At 41.8% G+C, this 18099-nt stretch overlaps 1 protein-coding gene across 1 annotated transcript; it reads left to right on the top strand.

Moving 5' to 3' along the window:
- The first annotated feature begins 127 nt into the window (after nt 1–127).
- On the top strand, nt 128–17467 carry LOC138025056 (uncharacterized). Its single transcript, XM_068872308.1, has 8 exons — nt 128–348; nt 1135–1410; nt 2217–2262; nt 2862–3200; nt 3407–4119; nt 5327–5381; nt 14892–14979; nt 15746–17467. Exons 1-7 carry the CDS (start codon nt 128–130, stop codon nt 14949–14951), a joined length of 1710 nt encoding a protein of 569 aa, XP_068728409.1. The 3' UTR covers nt 14952–14979; nt 15746–17467.
- Nucleotides 17468–18099: the final 632 nt, after the last annotated feature.

Here is an 18099-nt window from a genome sequence, read left to right as displayed (position 1 = left end):
TTATTATTATTGTTACTTAGTCAAGAGTTTATGCCGTTGCAAAACGTTTGACGAGCAGTTCCACGTTCTCTCATGAAACGTGAACGTTGAAAAAATTGACTTCCATTAGATTGTAGATACGGGCGACATGACAGACAGTGGAGTGGCCACAATTCAAATTGATACCCAGCAACCTTTGTCATCAAGAAAATGCTGGTGGAATGCATTCTCAGCAGAGGATGTTGATCGCTTACTTGAAATTGAGCATCCTCCTCAATGGAACCCGTACACTGCAGAGGACATGGATAACATGTGGCAGCTTGGACCTATAAGACGAAGGAGCCTTCGTCGAGGATCTTATGGGAGAAGGTATATATCGCTTGACAACCGACTGAACTAGAACGCTTTACTTGATGCATACAAAATTACATAAATGATATGATTAACGGTGAGAACGAATCTACCAAACATGGCGCTATGTCAGTGACAACAGTCATCACTTCATGTGGCATTTGGTTCATTATCTAGGGGCGTATACCGCGTCAAAAAAACGCGAACAGGAAGTTTCTAGAGCAGGGATGAGTTCCTCGAAGTCTTGTTCTCGCTAGCCAGTGTTCACTAAGACGGCAATCGACATGTTCAATACAAATGAACCAGTGGTTGAGGCAAAATTGTGATAACTGAATGAAATAGAAAATGCTGTGATGCCTTACATTTTTGTCAGTGGTAATATCAAATTTAGCATGAATGGAGCAGCATACGCGCGTTATACTAGCTTGAGAAAAGAATGGTACGAGTAACAGTGATCCATTTGGGACAGTACGAAGATACTTAATTACTCTCTAGTGGGCGAGGAGGTCATCTTTTTATCAGCCAATTTTCTCGTGCCTTCCCCATTCTCTCAATTACGTATTTCAGCTATGCACAGGTCCCGATATATTATGGTACTTCAACTTTAAGCTACATTAGCCACATGCACAGCGTTCTATTCGTTCCTCTCTAGCTGGACAGCTCATAGGAATGCCTTAAAAACACGATTTTGTCAGTGATTGTCTGAACAGTGCAGACATGACTTAAAATTTCACTCTCGTATATGATCTCACTTTTACTTCTAACTAAAACTGACCCCGCTGATTTCTCTATCCAAATCGGCAGGTCGTTCAAGGGAAAACCTCTACGCACTCTTGATGATGCCGTGAATGTTTACGTTAGAGTTCGGGGAAGGCAAGAAAGACCTAGCCGTGCACAACGCATTATAGCAGCCCAAGCAGCACCACAGGAGAAAGCAATAGTGCTAAGGGCAGACAACAAAGAAACAGCAGATCCTTTCATAAGAAAGATTAAAGTTGACGATATCTACGGAGCCGATGCTGTTAGGGTTGAGAATGGAATCGTGAAAATCAAAGTTGGTGATTTATCCAGTAAAGGAAGGTATTGAGAGGATTATTAGTTATTATCGGCTACTGAGAAGAACTTGGGTTATTCTTGATAAGACTCTTTTGGGTTACGTTATACTTAGAAGCAATAGTTTTTATGAACGAAGGAGTAGCGTACTCAAATACGCTGACCAACAACTTAAGCATTGTAGCCATTGTTTTTCTTTAATAAGTAAAGTGTGTTGTCAGCCTGTTAAACTTTACCAGATAGCACCGACCTCTGCATAGATAATTCTTGATAAAATGCTGAACCTTATTACATGTTTGTAAATCATTCAAATTGTTTACTTAAATAGGCGGACAAACATTTGAAATATTTGTCCGCCTAAGATCTGATCAAATCCTTTGCATAAATCTAGCTTTCCCAAGAATCAAAGCAATCCACTAAATGCTGTTGTGCTATTGTGTCCCCAACACTCAGGTAATAGAAAAACGGTGGTCTTAAATCGGTTGTAAAATTCTGAAAATTTTTACTGAGATCTTTTGCAAAATTGCAAAGTGGTCACGCATTACTCAAAAGGGATTGTGAAGCTATCGAATTGTTTCTATCTTTTCACAAATTCTTGATAACGAGTTTTTCTAAGACTGTTTTATGTTACCACAAATGAAAAGTCGCCGAAATGTTGAGATGCAGCTCATCTTCAATAAAGCCTCGAGGATATAATTCCAATACAAGTGATATCGGTCAAGTAATAATTATTATTTCCTGTACAGTACCTGTACATTTGCACCTTCTCTTGATCCGTCAATCAACCTATGCATGAAATATTTGACCTCAACTTGTCTGTTTAATCTCTTTAGAAAAGCGTGGGCACGCATTCTGCAGCAAAAGGATCGGATTGTTGAGGTATTACATATTTAGAGCGAGTTTCAATCCTGTGTCGTAAAACCAAAACAAAGTAATTACTTTGGCCAATCAAAAAGGACAAAGACAATCCAGTAAACCGATCAAAACTCGAAGTAATTACACGTAGCCGACACGAAGCGCGGGAAATTGGCACGCGCGAGTCACGATTGGTTTTGGAAATTCCTTTTTCATTGGTTGAAAAAGTGGCGCGAGAACTTTAATCCAATCACCGCGTGATGTAATGCAAAACCAAAGCAATTCGCTAATTACTTTCGACACTCAATTGAAATCCGCTCTCACTTGTTCGCCAACGTTCACTCTGATGTTTCAATCTTGTAAGCCTGAGTAATCACCACTGCAACTGAATAACAATTACCGAAGAGTACATTTTCAAGTTATGAAGAAACAACAATTTAAGAAAAAGAAAACGACTTTGACTTAAAGTCTTTTATTAACGCAGGTTCACGATTGTAATTTAGTTGAACCCTGGTTCTCAAATTTGCACACGAAGATTGGCTAACTGCTAAACGGTCGGTCACAGCATGGCACGTCGAATTGCAATCTTCCACTGATCTCTTTTTTTTCCTGAATCCCTGTAGTCGGATGGTAATGTAACCATTCCTGTTTCCCGGGACCAGTACACAGACGGCGTCTATTACACAAACTACCAAGACAGACAGCAACAGGATGGCGCCTTACGCATGCCAATCAAGTTTAAGTTTCAAGAAGACGGCAAGCTAAAATCTAAAAAAGCTCGTGTCGCTAGAGAGATGAAAAAGGCCGGGAGCATAGGAAGGAGAAGACGGACCGCTGGCAGCCGAGCATACATCGTGGGGGCACGGTACTACCACTGTAACATGCTAAAGTCTACTGCTAGCTATGGTTCACCAGCTGAGCAAAAAGGCATAGTTCTACGAGGAAGACGCCTTAGTCCAAGGGTACGTTTCTCTATTGCCGACTGTTTAAAAAGAACAATCAAGCCACCTGAGGGAAAATGGCAAGTTTGTTTCATATCCCGTAAGAGATAACCTGCCACTCCTGACCTCCTACGGGTATCAACCATCTCCCACTTTTTACGGGAATCAAATACCTCTCATAAAAATCGATAGCTAATGGCAATGCTAATCTACTTACGTATGTTTAGTTGGCAGGCAATGCTATAGTGCTTAGAGGACGTCAACCATACACAGTCCCAATGAACACAGTTCAAAAAATCCACGCGGGCCACAAAGTGACAAGGCAAGCTGCATCGATGGAAGAAAAAGATGGAAAAATGGTGATCACTGTACATGCCATCCCACCACAGCCACCAAGGTTTAACTTGCAGCAAGCTGGACATTCTATGACACAATCCTCTAGCATGCTAACTTCTGGCTCCTATTATGATAGAACTCCTGAAAAACGAGATGTCTCAAGCATTTCTCGAAGTTACCTCGTACACTCGGGCGACGAAAGTACGTCTCGGGGATACACGACCTATTCATCCTCTGGGCGGCAGGGTGCTTCATTTATCGCCACGGATCCGTCAAATGCCTACCGTCGCAGGTCCTCACGAGTCAATGGCATTTATACTCTTGCGAACACCTCAAATGAAGCGTCGAACACACCATCCATTGTTCCTTATGAAGGTGATGATAGCACACCAGGCAAAAGAACAAGGAACTACAACCACCCTTTGGTTGCTGATCCATCCAGATTTTACAAGGCACCCGGCTCAAGGATTAAAATTCTTGAACCAAGAATACACGCCACCACAGCGTATGGCGAGAATTTTATTACGCGGGATTATGGAGGCATGTCCAAAATGCAATACGTGAATGGCAAAACTGGTGGAAATAACACAATAATGAATAATAGGTTAGTGAAGTTTTAAACTTCTTTAAGTATGAGGGTTAACCAAGTTATACTTTCGGTAATATTGCCAGCACAATTCGTCAAACTCTAAGCAGACAGGGTATAGGCTAAAAATATTACTCAAATCGATTTGATTTTACTAGTCTCAAAAAACGAAGCCTTCCATCTGATGTGGCATATTTTACCGAAAAAAACAACAACAACAACAAACATAAAGACAAGAAATCTTAGTAGCAGTTACAAATATACGCAGCTCTTGAAACATTCAAATATATCTTAAATTGTAGATTTTCAATAAAAATGTAAAGAGCCTTCGTTACAAACGGCAACACTCAAATTTGCCAAAAAAAGGAATACTTACGCGTGGACGAAAAAAAAAAGGTGTATAATTGGTGTAAACATAGGGTAAAATATCCTACAGCTCTCTTCATAAAAAAGAGATACACGATGGATGTTGGCCCCTCACCTCTCCTCTCCCCAATTAAACTTCCTCTGCTTCAGAAATTCAAGATGGCGGCCAAAACTATGCTCAGCCCCGTGATCACTAAAATACGCCTGCACTTCAGGATAGTGTGATTCATACTTGGTGATCCCAGACCTCTCGTTATATACTGTACAAAGCTCCAAAATACTACTTATTACTCATTTTCATCCTCGGTTAATGCATTTTTCGTGCTCTGATTGGTTCACTCAATCTCGGCTATCAGCTCATATACCTTAGTTTGACCTTATATGGTAAATGTTGCTCTAAGCGTTGCTAACATACATTTGTTTTCACCGGAAAGCGACATTTCTTTCTGAATAAAGCAAAAACAAAACCTTTTTGTGGAATGCTTGGATCAATTCCGACGTTTGGAAGTACGCAAAAAGGTGAGAATTGTTTTTGTGATGAGCCCTCGTCTGTTTGACCACAAGGTCTTACACAACATCGCGTCAGTTCTCATCAAGTTTTTTGATTTCGCTCGGATTTCCTCGGTTTTTTCGCTCGTATTTCGTACTTTCTAAACTATTGGAGTTAAATGAATTTAATACAACAATTATTCCGTTCGCGCTTGTTGGATACGAGACTGGTTATAGCCAACTCGGCGCTGCGCGCCTCGTTAGCTCGTTAGCTATTCACCATCTCATATCCAACGCGCACTCATGGAATAATTGTTAATTGAACGCAAGGTTACATTTAAGTGATTAATTTTTTTCGTGCGTTCTGCAGGAGGTGGCATGACGGACGTTACAGATATGGCTCATCTTGGAACACCAACCAGCAGGTGAGTTGCTTGTTTATTTGGCCTTGATGTTAACTTTACTTTGACTTTCCACTGGAACACAAAATCCGAAAAAGAAGTTTGTCACGGACTTTCTTTCTCGACATTGGTTTGATTCGAATCCATTATCGGATTTTGTGTTTTTGGATTCGAAATCTGTAAATCCGAATTGCCAGATCTTTACCCAGCTTCCCAATCGAACGCACCCCAGAAGGCCAATGAGACATAAGACCAAAGCAAGGATCTCCGCCTCTACTGTGGCTTCTTGCAAACAGTGCGTTCTTTTTAACATCCCAAAGACTCCGAGAACATTTCAAAGTTTAGAAAATCCACTCATCTCCATGGAAAAAAAGGGAAGATTTTCAGTTGTCACAAATGAAACAATTTTCTCAGCGCCACGATTTAAATAACTTCGACGAAACGAGATGCTTCCGTGAAGCATACACTGGGTTGCCTGTGGTACGTGTTACAAAAAAACAGAAGGCACTGAATTGTGTGGTATTGAACTACAGCATTCCAGTCTCTGAAGAATAACAAATAAAAGAGAAGCGAGAAACATTGGCTTCTGGGCTGACGTGTTAATAATTTTCAAGTTCCCTCACAACTTCTTTTCACCACAAGTTTAAGCGTGCCCTCTGAGCATCTGACAGCTACAATAGTTGAGGAGCAGAAGGAAGTTTTCTGGTCGGTCGATCGAGAATAAAATATTTTGCCATCAGCAACAACATTTATGACACGAAAACAACATTAATTTTTAACCCCGAATATAAAAAGTTACGATCACCGACAAACATTCTGGGAGAGTTTTGCTATTGTACTTTTGGCTGCACAAGTAAAAGCGCAAAATCGAAAGTTACATCGGATTCAGAGGGCGCCGTGATGAAGTTACCGCGGCTGTTACCTACTAGGAAGCTTAAGCAACGACAACGGCGACGGCAGCGAGAACGTCACGAATTTGCATATTTAGTGGGTAAAAACAATAGCTTTGCACGCCCTGCACGTGCGTTTTTCACTTTTGTCCATTTCTTTGCCGTCGTCAGCCAAACAACAACGTGAAATAGCCAAGTTTTTGGTTTTATGAAGAACGTCAGCACTTGAGGATAAATTTTCATTTTCTCTCCTAAAATGGAGTGCCGTTCCGACTGGTGTCATCTTTGAGGAATTACCACACCCTTGCCATATTAAAAACGTTGAAATAGTCACGAAGCGATTAAAATAACGCAAATTTATATTTTGAGATGACGTTCTCGTTGCCGTCGCCGCTGTCGTTGCTTAAGCTCCCTATTAAAGAGCTTTAGCAACGACGACGGGAACGGCATCGAGAACGTCATGTAAAAACATAAATTCAAGTTATTGCGATAACTTCGCGACTATTCCAAGCCTTTTAATATGACAAAGGTGTTTCAGTCCCTCAGGAATGAAACCGTTACGAGCGGCGCTTAATTTAGGGGACAAAAATGAAAATTTATCTCCAGGTGCTGACGTTCTCCATAACACTTCAAACTTGGTAATTTCACGTTGTTGCTTTGCTGACGACGGCAAAGAAATGGACAAAAATGAAAAACGCACGTGCAGGGCGTGCAAAGCTATTGTTTTTGCCCACTAAAAATGCAAATTTGTGACGTTCTCGTTGCCGTCGCCGTTGTCGTTGCTAAAGCTCCCTACTAAAAGTGGGACGGGAACGTGGGACTTGGGAGTCGGGGACTTGGGAGCCGGGGACTCGAGGACGCAGGGAAGCGGGGACGTGGGGACGTGGGGACTCGGGGACGTGGGGACGCGGGGACGCAGGGACTCAAGGACGTGGGGACGCGGGGACGCGAGGACTCGGAGAGGTGGGACGCGAGTACGTCGAAACTCGGAGACGCGTGGGGATTCGAGGACGTGATAAACAAATAACACCTGACTTTTGCGCTGAATTGATAAAATACAATTTTTGGCGGTCTACAAGTGTAAAATAATCTAATATGCTGGAGAGTTTGTCAGACCAGTAGCTGATGATTTCCAGCGTCCATAGACCCTTTGCATAAATGGCAAGGTACATCCTAGGCCTCACATTCATGTGAAAAATCCTTTTTGTAGAAACATAAGTACGAGGCTAAGGATGTGCAAAGTATTGTTATTCAAATTGAGGCGCCATATATGCAAAGGGTTTATGGTTCCTCCTTGCCTATTTTACCGGGAGAGCTCTGGGTACAGAATAGTTTCCTGAGTTTTCAAGTGAAGCTATGATCCTCGCAGTTATGAACGCAATTTTTGCAATTGCTCCCAACGTCAGTGGCTTCATAGCTCAGTTGGTTAGAGCGTCGCACCGGTATCGCGAGGTCACAGGTTCAAACCCCGTTGAAGTCCTGAATTTTTCAGACTTCTTTACGCAATTGCAAAAATTGCGTTCATAACTGCGAGGATCATAGCTTCACTTGAAAACTCAGTACGTCGTTTAAGACCCCCTGCGTTGAAACTATTCTGTACCCAGATCTCTCACGGTAAAATGGGCAAGGAGGAACCATGGACGCTGGAAATCATCAGCTACTGGTCTGACAAACTCTCCAGCATATTAGATTATTTTACACTTGTAGACCGTCAAAAATTGTATTTTACCAATTCAGTGCAAAAGTCATGTGTTATTTGTTTATCACGTCCTCGAATCCCCACGCGTCTCCGAGTTCCGACGTACTCGCGTCCCACCTCTCCGAGTCCCCGCGTCCCCACGTCCTTGAGTCCCCGCGTCCTCGAGTCCCCGAGTCCCAAGCCCCCGTTCACTTTTAGTAACAGCCAGTTACCGCGGTGTGTTTACTCGCGAAACAGTGTCAAATCATCATTTGACACAGATACCGGGGTCTTTGTTTTTGTAAGTTTTCTTTTTCTTTCAAGTGTTATAAAGTTTGACACGAAATGTGCGAATTCAACACAAAGATCACAATCACCCAATTCTTCAGGTTGACAGTCAAAACTTTACTCTCCAAGACGAGGTTATTTATCGCTAGGTAATTCCATCGTTTTGGGGATTGTAATGTATTGATAACCTTTTAACCGGAAATAACTCTAGTTTTCATACCGGAAGTTTACAGAAATCGCGGGCTTACTTAGACCCATGGGAAATGTGAAACCATGCTCTTTTATGTGCCATGCGAGTGAAGTAAAGTTTACTGTTGTGTTTAGTTTAATCTGTGTGATTCGTTGGCCATCGATACGCAATCTTTACATTGGCGACGAGGATTCGATTCGTTTTGTGAGGTCGGGGATATTTGGGCGTCATTTGCGTAGAGGATCTGAGTATTTTGTCAGGAGGATAATGACAAGCAGTGCACCTTCGACTTCGAGTACACCTTCGACAACACAAACACAGCCAGTTACCGCGTTTGTTCCTCTTCTTGATGTGGCCAGTCTTCCTCCCTTCAACCCGAAGGAAGACCCGAACACTCTCGCCGTTCGTTGGAAGTTGTGGAAGCGCTCATTTAATTTGTATTTGGTGGCTAAAGGGATAACGAAGGATGAACAGAAAACCGCGTTGCTGTTACATACCGGAGGATTGAACTTGCAGGAACTCTACTACACGTTAGTGCCCGGAACGGATATCGTATCTTTCGATGAGAGTATGGTGTTGCTGGATGGTTTTTTTTCGCCCCAGTTGAATGTTCCGTTCGAAAGGCATCAGTTTAGGCAAATGGAGCAAACTTCGGGTGAGTCGGTTGATCAGTTCGTTTGTCGGCTGCGACAGAAAGCGATCACCTGCGAGTTTGAAAAAGTTGATGAAGCGATAAGGGATCAGCTTATTGAGAGGTGCAGGGACTCCAGACTCCGCCGTAAGTTCCTGGAAAAATCAAACGCAACCCTGAAGGACTTGCAAGACCTAGCTCGTGTACATGAGGCAGTAAATATGCAGGTCAAGGCCATGGATCAGTTAAGCTTGTCAGGCCAGGTGAATGCTGTCTCGTTCGGCAGACCTCAAAATACGGGGAAAGGTAAAGAGACCGCTCAAGGCAGAGGTAGAGGAAATAAGTCTGGTAAACATTCTGGTGGTTGTCATGGTGCAAAGGTGATGAGATGTTTCCGTTGTAATTACAGTGACCACATCGCACGTGATCGGAATTGTCCAGCTCGCAACCAAAAGTGTAATTCGTGTGGGGAGGTTGGGCATTTTGCTATTTGTTGCAAAACGAAGGAACGCAAAGCTCCTTCTCAAGATTCTGAAAAAAGGAAAGCCTCCAGGGGCAGAGCATATCAAGTGTCAGAAAATTCAGCTACTGGTGCCCAAAATTACTATGCGTTTGCAGTGGGAGCTGGTGAGTTTGTAGGTGGTAGCGAAGTTGATTTGAAGGTTGGAGGAGTTGTGTTACGTGCAGTACTTATTGATTCTGGCGCTTCGTGCAATGTGATTGACCAGACGACCTGGGAAGCGATGAAGAAAGAGAATGTACAGTGTGATTCCAAGAAATCAAGCAAAAAGTTGTTTGCCTATGGTCAAAAGGAGCCTATTGAAGTGATTGGAACATTTGTGTCTGAAATTGTGTGCGGGGCCAATGGCAAGTCGTGTGTTGATGAATTCACAGTTGTTAAGGGTCCAGGCCGATCTCTACTGGGAAAGAACACAGCGGAGAAATTGGAAGTGTTGAGGGTTGGTCCCATGAAAGAAGAAATATGTTCGTTAATGACAGAGGGCAATGGTGCTGATATTCGTGAGAAGTACGCAGACGTTTTCACAGGAGTTGGGAAGCTGAGGGATTTCCAGCTGAAGCTTCATGTAAGAGATGATGTCACACCTGTCGCACAACCGGTACGGAGGCTACCATTTGGACTGAGAAGCAAGGTTGACGAGAAGTTGGACGAGTTGTTAGCCAAGGACATCATCGAAGAGGTGTCACACAAACCTACTGAATGGGTGTCGCCATTGGTTGTGGTCCCAAAGGCAGACGGTGATATCCGGATTTGTGTGGACATGCGCAGGGCGAATATGGCAATAGAGAGGGAGAGACACCCCATCCCCACGCTTGAGGAAGTGTTATATGATCTTAACGGTTCAACTGTGTTCTCAAAACTTGATCTGAAATGGGGTTTTCATCAAGTGGAACTGGATGAAAAATCGCGCGATATTACAACATTTGTTACACACCGTGGCTTGTACCGATACAAACGTTTGATGTTTGGAATAACATCAGCGCCCGAAAAGTACCAGAAAATAGTTGCTGATGTTTTGCAGGGGTGTAAGGGTGTGGCTAACTTGGCAGATGATCTCATTGTACATGGTTGTGGTATTGAAGAGCACGACAGGAATTTGCATACTGTTTTAAAGCGGTTGGGAGAAAAAGGATTAACTCTGAATGGAACGAAATGTCAGTTTCGCCTTCCCAAGCTAACCTTTTACGGTCATGATCTGAGCAGCCAAGGTGTTACGCCCAGTGAAGAGAAAGTAGCTGCCATTATGAATGCAAGTCCTCCGAAAGATGTTGCAGAGGTCAGATCATTCGTTCAGCTGGTGCAGTATTCTGCAAAATTTCTCCCCAACTTCGCGCAAGAAGCAGAGCCGCTTAGGAGTCTCCTGAGGAAGAATGAGCCTTTCGTTTGGGGTGAAGCACAGGAAAGGTCGTTTCAGAAGCTAAAAGAGCTTGCTGCAGGGGCCAGCACACTTGCATACTTCAGAGGGGACTGCAATACACGAATCATTGCCGATGCAGGTCCACACGGTTTGGGTGCGGTGTTGACTCAACTTCAAGATGGGGAGTGGCGAGCAATCTCGTATGCATCCAGGAACCTCACTGAAGTAGAGCGAAGGTACAGCCAGACGGAAAAAGAGGCATTAGCCCTGGTATGGGCCTGTGAAAGGTTTAACATTTATGTATACGGACGCCAGTTTGAACTAGAAACCGACCACAAACCGCTTGAGTGCATTTTTGGCAGGCTCTCTAAACCATCGGCGCGTATAGAACGATGGGTTCTAAGGTTACAGGGTTACGATTACAAGGTCGTTTACCGTCCCGGAAAAGCAAACATTGCCGACGCACTTTCGAGGCTTAATCAAGTCAACCCCAAAGACACAAGCGGAGAGGAGATTGACTTTGTTATGGCAGTCGCTCAAGGAAGCCTACCAGTGGCACTCTCGGCTAAACAAGTGGAAGAAGTGTCTGAGAGCGATCCAGAGATGGTTAGCCTGAGACAGTACATTTTAAGTGGGGACTGGTCTCAATGTAGGATGTCTGCGTATTTGTGTGTCAGGAACGAGCTATGCGTGTTAGGAAAACTTGTCTTACGTGGCACTCGAATTGTCATACCGGAGGCTCTAAGGGGAGAGGTCCTACGTCTTGCTCATGAGGGTCACCAGGGCATCGTAAAGATGAAGGCACGCCTCAGAACAAAGGTCTGGTGGCCAAAAATGGACTTAGACGCCGAACGAGTCTGCAAGTCTTGTCATGGATGTCAGGTTGTAGGGGAGTTACAGCCTCCAGAGCCAATGAAAAGAGTGGAACCACCTACCGGTCCTTGGCAGGATATAGCCATAGACTTGATGGGTCCTCTTCCGACGGGAGAAAGTTTGTTGGTAGTCGTGGACTATTTCAGCAGATTCTATGAGGTGGAAATCATGAGGTCGACCACGTCCAAGAAAGTGGTAGATGTACTGGCACAGATATTTTCAAGATATGGATATCCTTTTACTCTCAAGTCCGACAATGGTCCTCAGTTTTGCTGCGAGGAGTTTAAGACGTTCCTCTCAGACCACGGAATAGAACACCGGACATCTCCTCCGCTGTGGCCGCAGGCCAATGGGCACGTCGAGAGACAGAATAGAACGCTTCTAAAGGCTTTGAAAGTGGCTCACGTTGAAGGAAAAGAGTGGCGGGGAGAACTTAATAAGTTTCTGCTCGCGTACAGGAGCACACCACAAGTAAGCACAGGAGTTACTCCTGCTTTCCTCATGTTCGGTAGAGAATTGAAAACTAAATTTCCAGAGCTGAAGAGAGCTAATAACCTGTTGAATGAGGGTGTAAGAGACAATGACTGGAATCACAAGTTGATCCACAAGGCATATGCTGATAACAGACGAGGTGCTGTAGAAAATCCTGTGATGCCTGGAGACCAAGTTTTACTAAAGAACACGAAAACGTCTGGTAAGCTTGAAGCAAATTTTGAGAGTGAACCATACACAGTGCAAACTAAGGAAGGCCGTGAGGTGACTGTTCGGTCGAAAAAGGGCGTGGAATACAGGCGGAACAGTTCTTTTGTTAAACGTTACAACCCACCTGAGGATACACAGGAGTTAACAGAAAATGTAAGTGAAAAGGCTGTTAGCTCAGCAGTTGGAGAGGCTGTAAGCCCAGCGGTTGCCCCAAGTACCTTGGAAGAAAGTACAGTAACATCACGACCCAGCCGGACAATCAGAATGCCGGAGAAATACAAGGATTATGTACTCTATCAAGTAGACTCTGTTGACGCATTGAACCTGTGTTGAACTTTGGTAGACTTCGTTTAAGTTTAAGGATTAGTAGAACTGGACAGTATCCTTCTAGTTGCGCAGTCCATGTGGAGCGGTTTTTCGTACTATGTGTTTTGTTGACATTTTCCTTTCACTATATTCTGTTTCCAAAGAAAGGAAGGGATGTAATGTATTGATAACCTTTTAACCGGAAATAACTCTAGTTTTCATACCGGAAGTTTACAGAAATCGCGGGCTTACTTAGACCCATGGGAAATGTGAAACCATGCTCTTTTATGTGCCATGCGAGTGAAGTAAAGTTTACTGTTGTGTTTAGTTTAATCTGTGTGATTCGTTGGCCATCGATACGCAATCTTTACAGGGATAGCAGCTACTTTATTATTCATCAATGTCAGATTTTTTTGCCGATTTTGTGGGTTATTTTGTTGAAACTCAAGCAAGCTTCCAACAGACCTTGTTTATTTTCGTTACACTATACCACAAAAATGCTCCCGTATCACATTTCAACACACGTATGCAAATTTGTTAAGCTCGAAAATTACACAACATGATATTAAAGTGCACAAAGGCTGGAAATATCTCGGCAAAATCCTTTTTCAGCGAAAAATTAATCGAAACAAACAACATATTTACTATTAGAGGCAAAAATACCGTCCTATTTCAATTGCGTGCGTGCAAACAAGAGATGCAATTAAATACATTTTTGACAGTTCACATCAGAACCCTTTCCGACTCGGAACGCTGATCGTAAATGATGAAGCACAAAAGCGACAACAACTTTCATTCAAATAATTCTTCACTGTCACATTTCCAAATATTTTACACCTTTGCAGAATTGAGTACAAAATACCGGTAAATGTAAATTGTCAGACAACTAAGATGCGACTTGAGTAAACACTATGATGCATTCTTGTAGGCGTTCGATTCCTTCAAATCATAGTTAGTAACTATGGTTAAATCCATAAAAAAATTGCTATTTGATTTCCGTGTTTTATATAATACCAAGTTAGTAAAATATTAGAAACAAAGCTCACTTGATATCCAAAGGCGAAAAATGAAATTGTTGTCGAAGACCATTACACGTCTCTTAAAATCCAAATATTTATTTTTCAGCGCTGTCTTGCTTATCCAATTGACGATCCATTCTTGAGCTCCATGAGGGTATATTTTGTTGAAAGATCCACTAAAACGCCATTCACGTCAATGACTTATTAGTGAAATTTCCAATTGTTATACCGGAAGACTGTGCAGAGTTGAGAACAGGTAAATACAAATCTGACAAATAGCGAGACAACTGAGATAACAGATCCACTATATGGATTCCTTCGATGTCTTTGTTGAACCCATACTCAGTTACCAGAGAACTGTTCCTTTGGTTTGAGTGTTGTACAAAACACCACACCAAAATTTTAGGAAGACAGCTCACTTTGATTACGGCTCGACGGGCGACAGATTGTTGTCGAAGTCCATTCCTCGTCGCTTCTAACATTCGACCGCCTGTCTTGTTCAGTATCCAATTCGCTAGCCATTATTTAGCTTCATATGGGTACATTTTGTTCAAAGATCCACTAAAACGCCATTCGCGTTACATGACTTTCGACGCCATTGCCGGTTAAGGTAATCGTTCTACTGTGTCTACCAGAGAAATCTACGCATTTCCCACTACCCTCTCGATCCTAAGAAAATACGCGTAGAAGGCTCTATACACAAAGACACCACTTAGCAGGGGAGTGATAGGCAAGACTTTTACCGACACGGAAAAAAATAAAAAAAAAAAGAAAACGAAAAATAAAAAAACGACGAAATTAAAGACAGATTCCGACTGGGTTTGCGGCAACCCAGTAATAAGGTTGCCTAAAAAGTTATTCGACAAAAGCTCTTTGTGTCATAGCCATAGAGCGATATGGCTATGCCCAGAAGGACTTAAAGTGAAAACAAGCGATTGTAATTTTTGTTTTTCATACAAACGCCATTTTGCAAAGAAAATATTTAAAACAATTGTGATTTAAGATGGTTATTTCCGTCGGTTTTCCCTCCTTCCTAAACAACGTTATGAGGACAAAACTAAATATAATTTAAATTTGCAGGAGAAGTTGAATGGGCGAACGATGTCTTGGGTGGTAGAAGAAGTTGCACCAGACTTTTGAAATGATTCAAATATGAAAGCTTTTTCAGGTAAAAAGACTGAAGACTCTAGACTAAATCAATATACACTTGCACTACAACTACCCAAAGAGACGGTATAAGGAGTGATGATAAATGAAAGAATTGCCAACTTAGTTAAGAAAGAATGTGAAAAGTTTGGAGACTTTTGGTGATGCATCAAAATTAGTTTCTTGGAATACAGAGGAAAGGGCAATGTGTTCCTATAAGTGGAAAGGTTTATCTTAACAAAAAACAAATCTCCCTGACATATTAATTTCTTGGGAGATTTTAGTTGTTGGCACAGGAAAGCCACAGGAATGTAACCTGGGCCTGTTCGATCTCTTTACTCATGCGGTTTCACTAATCTATCTAAACGTGTTCTTTTTTGTTGAGAAAGTAAAAGACAGAGCGTTTGGAAATGGATTGAAACTTTAACTTTGCCCCGACACGGCGTTTTAAAACATAATCGTCAAGTGTTTAATAGATAGTTTTCACATTACGTCATCGCCGCCATGTTGGTCCACGAAAACAAAAGGTCTCTCATTAGCTCCTTTTGTTCCTCCACCAGCAATAGGACAATTGCATGATGACGCCATTTGACTACAAGTACCAGCATCCTACAGGTTTAGCTTGTCTCAAGCCTATATGAACGGATAGATCACCCTCAGGCTACTAAAGTTCCCTTTCAATTATCTGTAGTTGCATTTTTAGAACGTGAAGCGTGTGAGCTTAAGTGCAATGTTATGGATTTTTAGCAAGTGTAGTTTAGATAATTTCTATGCATATTGCTTTATAGGAATAAAACGACGATATCAGTACCTTCGGGTTTTTTTCTATGAGTCAGCGGCACTGAAACAACAGGAAAAGCAACGGAAATGCAATCGATCAAAGGAACTTCTAATGTTGACAATGTTGGATTATTTTTCACGCAAGCAAGCACACTGGGTGTTCCCTGCTAAAACCACCAGCATTTCACGGCGCTGATGTTGTAAAAAATATGTCACAAACACCTTCACTCCAGACTTGTCGTGTAGGCAAAAGTAAATGAATTTACAGCGTTTTTCTAGGGATCCCATCAACGTCAAAAACTTTTTTTAGGATGTTTTTCTCTGAAAAATGTATAACTTCGGAACTGAAGGGGCATGGCAAGGGATCATACTGACCACCTTTTCAAAATCTATCAGGAGAGGGGAGCCTCTCGATGGCGTTAACAATTTTCTATACATTTGTCTACAACTTTTCCTCATATTGGACATGTTATTTCGGTCCCCCAATGATTAATAATTTTCAGAGGTAGCTCATTCCGAGAATGTGTAATGTGCTGGCCATACTCAGTTCAATCTTTCTCATAATGCTCCAAGCCTTACTTTCAGAGCGTGTTTGCAATGTAATTGAGGCTTTACGGGTTGAGTATGTATTAGCCTCAAACTTATGTCTAGATTTAATCAGAAAAGAAATCATTGAGCCCGGGAAATTCTCTTAGACATTGAACATTTCCGTCTTAGTTTTGAGCACCTGTTCCTTTAACGTAGAAGCTGTAATCTACACTTTCTGGTACCGTAACTTACTAAGGAAAGTGGTTAGATATGACGCCGTTCTGCTAGTCGCCCTGTTGGGTATCATTGTTTGACTGAGTTTCACATCTTGGTCAAAATTCCATTGGGATAACTCTACGCGTGGTTAGAAAACACAACTAAAATCGCAAAATCTGGTTGTAAGAGGTCATTTTTCTCGAAACTTCCGATTCAAAATTTAAAAAATATATATTAAATGAGATAGATAAATCAAAATTTATCCAAGGCATTGTTAAGAGCCTTTTATCAACATTGGGTGAAAAAGGGGATGGGGTGTGGTCGGTTTGCTCGTAACGGGCTGCGGTGAGTCAGTTATCTCTACATTCGTGTCCCAAACGTGTAGTTGAACCCAAGTTGAAACGAAACAGACTAAGAATAGTTAAATTTCGTGGAAAATACGTCTTAAGGCTAGGGAGGTAAGGGAACAAGTTAGTTAATAAAAGTGAATCATATCATGAAACTCTTTTTCTACGTCAATGAACAACAAAAAGCTAACAAAAAAGTTGTACATACAGGAACTTAAACCAGCTCTCACTGTTAACTATTGACACGTTAAGCATTCACTTTATAAATAAGTAACTGCTTAGTGTAGAGTAGGAAAGAAATTTTAAAATTTTTAAGGTTTGTTTTGAAAAAAAAAAAAGCCAGGTATACAAATCGTCACAAATTGATAACAGTGGGTTACTTCCTATGTTTATGACCACTAATTGTGCTTTGTCTATAATTAAAGTGAACCTCAACAGGAGTGCTTTCCGTTAGGACAAGACATACAAGGGGTGATATACAATGGAAACAATCGGTTCGGGTTGAAAAAAAATTCATATGCAAATGAATACGCATAGACAACTGAAAATGTTCTTCTCTGTTTACGGACTGCATCAAAGTGAGAATGGGTTGCGTTGTAAGCGGTACAGAGTAAACAATAAAGGTTACATTTTGTTTAACTTGTTGTATGACTCGTATCAAACAAAACATGCGAAATATGTCAGGAAAATACGTAAGGATTAGCAATAAATCGTTGTCGCCTACAGAGATACAACTAACGGGCATAATAGTATGTGTTCGTCTTGCTTGAAATCGGAATGAAATCCTATTTAAATAAACGAACCTACGTTTCACATACATCAAAATAACAGGCAGATTTGTTCTGGTTGCTGGCTTTGAACCCCAAAGCAAGAGCTGATATTTGAGGGAATAATGAGGACTCGATGAGCGCTGTTATCAGAGCTGTAAAGTTGCAGATCATTTAATTAATTTTATCACTTCAGTTGACCCTAGTCAGTTCTTTACCTACTATTCTTATGAATGAAAACTAGCTAACGCGAGAAAGATTCAAAACGGGATCAGTGCCACGAAGCCTCAAGGGCACAGTTAATGCCCCGAAGAACACATCTAGTGTCTGTAAGGCTATTCATGTTTCGCAAAGAGAAATGCTTCGTTCAAACAGTGAACCACGAACAAATGCACTTAATTGATCTCTGAGAAAAGCGTGCCAAACAAACCAATTCATTAAAACACTCGTTTTTCCATTCAAAAACCTTACTAAGTCGTCCCAAATTCTAAAAGATAGTTTTTA

Source organism: Montipora capricornis, chromosome 11 (genome assembly GCF_036669925.1).
Source record: "Montipora capricornis isolate CH-2021 chromosome 11, ASM3666992v2, whole genome shotgun sequence".
NCBI lineage: Eukaryota > Metazoa > Cnidaria > Anthozoa > Scleractinia > Acroporidae > Montipora > Montipora capricornis.
This window is presented reverse-complemented; position numbering and strand designations above follow the sequence as displayed.

Bases quoted from the DNA above. Each gene is read 5' to 3' on its own strand.
- LOC138025056 (XM_068872308.1), top strand. From the start codon at position 128: ATGACAGACAGTGGAGTGGCCACAATTCAAATTGATACCCAGCAACCT. The intron at 349-1,134 runs GTATATATCGCT...CCAAATCGGCAG, and splicing joins CGAGGATCTTATGGGAGAAG to GTCGTTCAAGGGAAAACCTC. The intron at 1,411-2,216 runs GTATTGAGAGGA...TAATCTCTTTAG, and splicing joins GATTTATCCAGTAAAGGAAG to AAAAGCGTGGGCACGCATTC.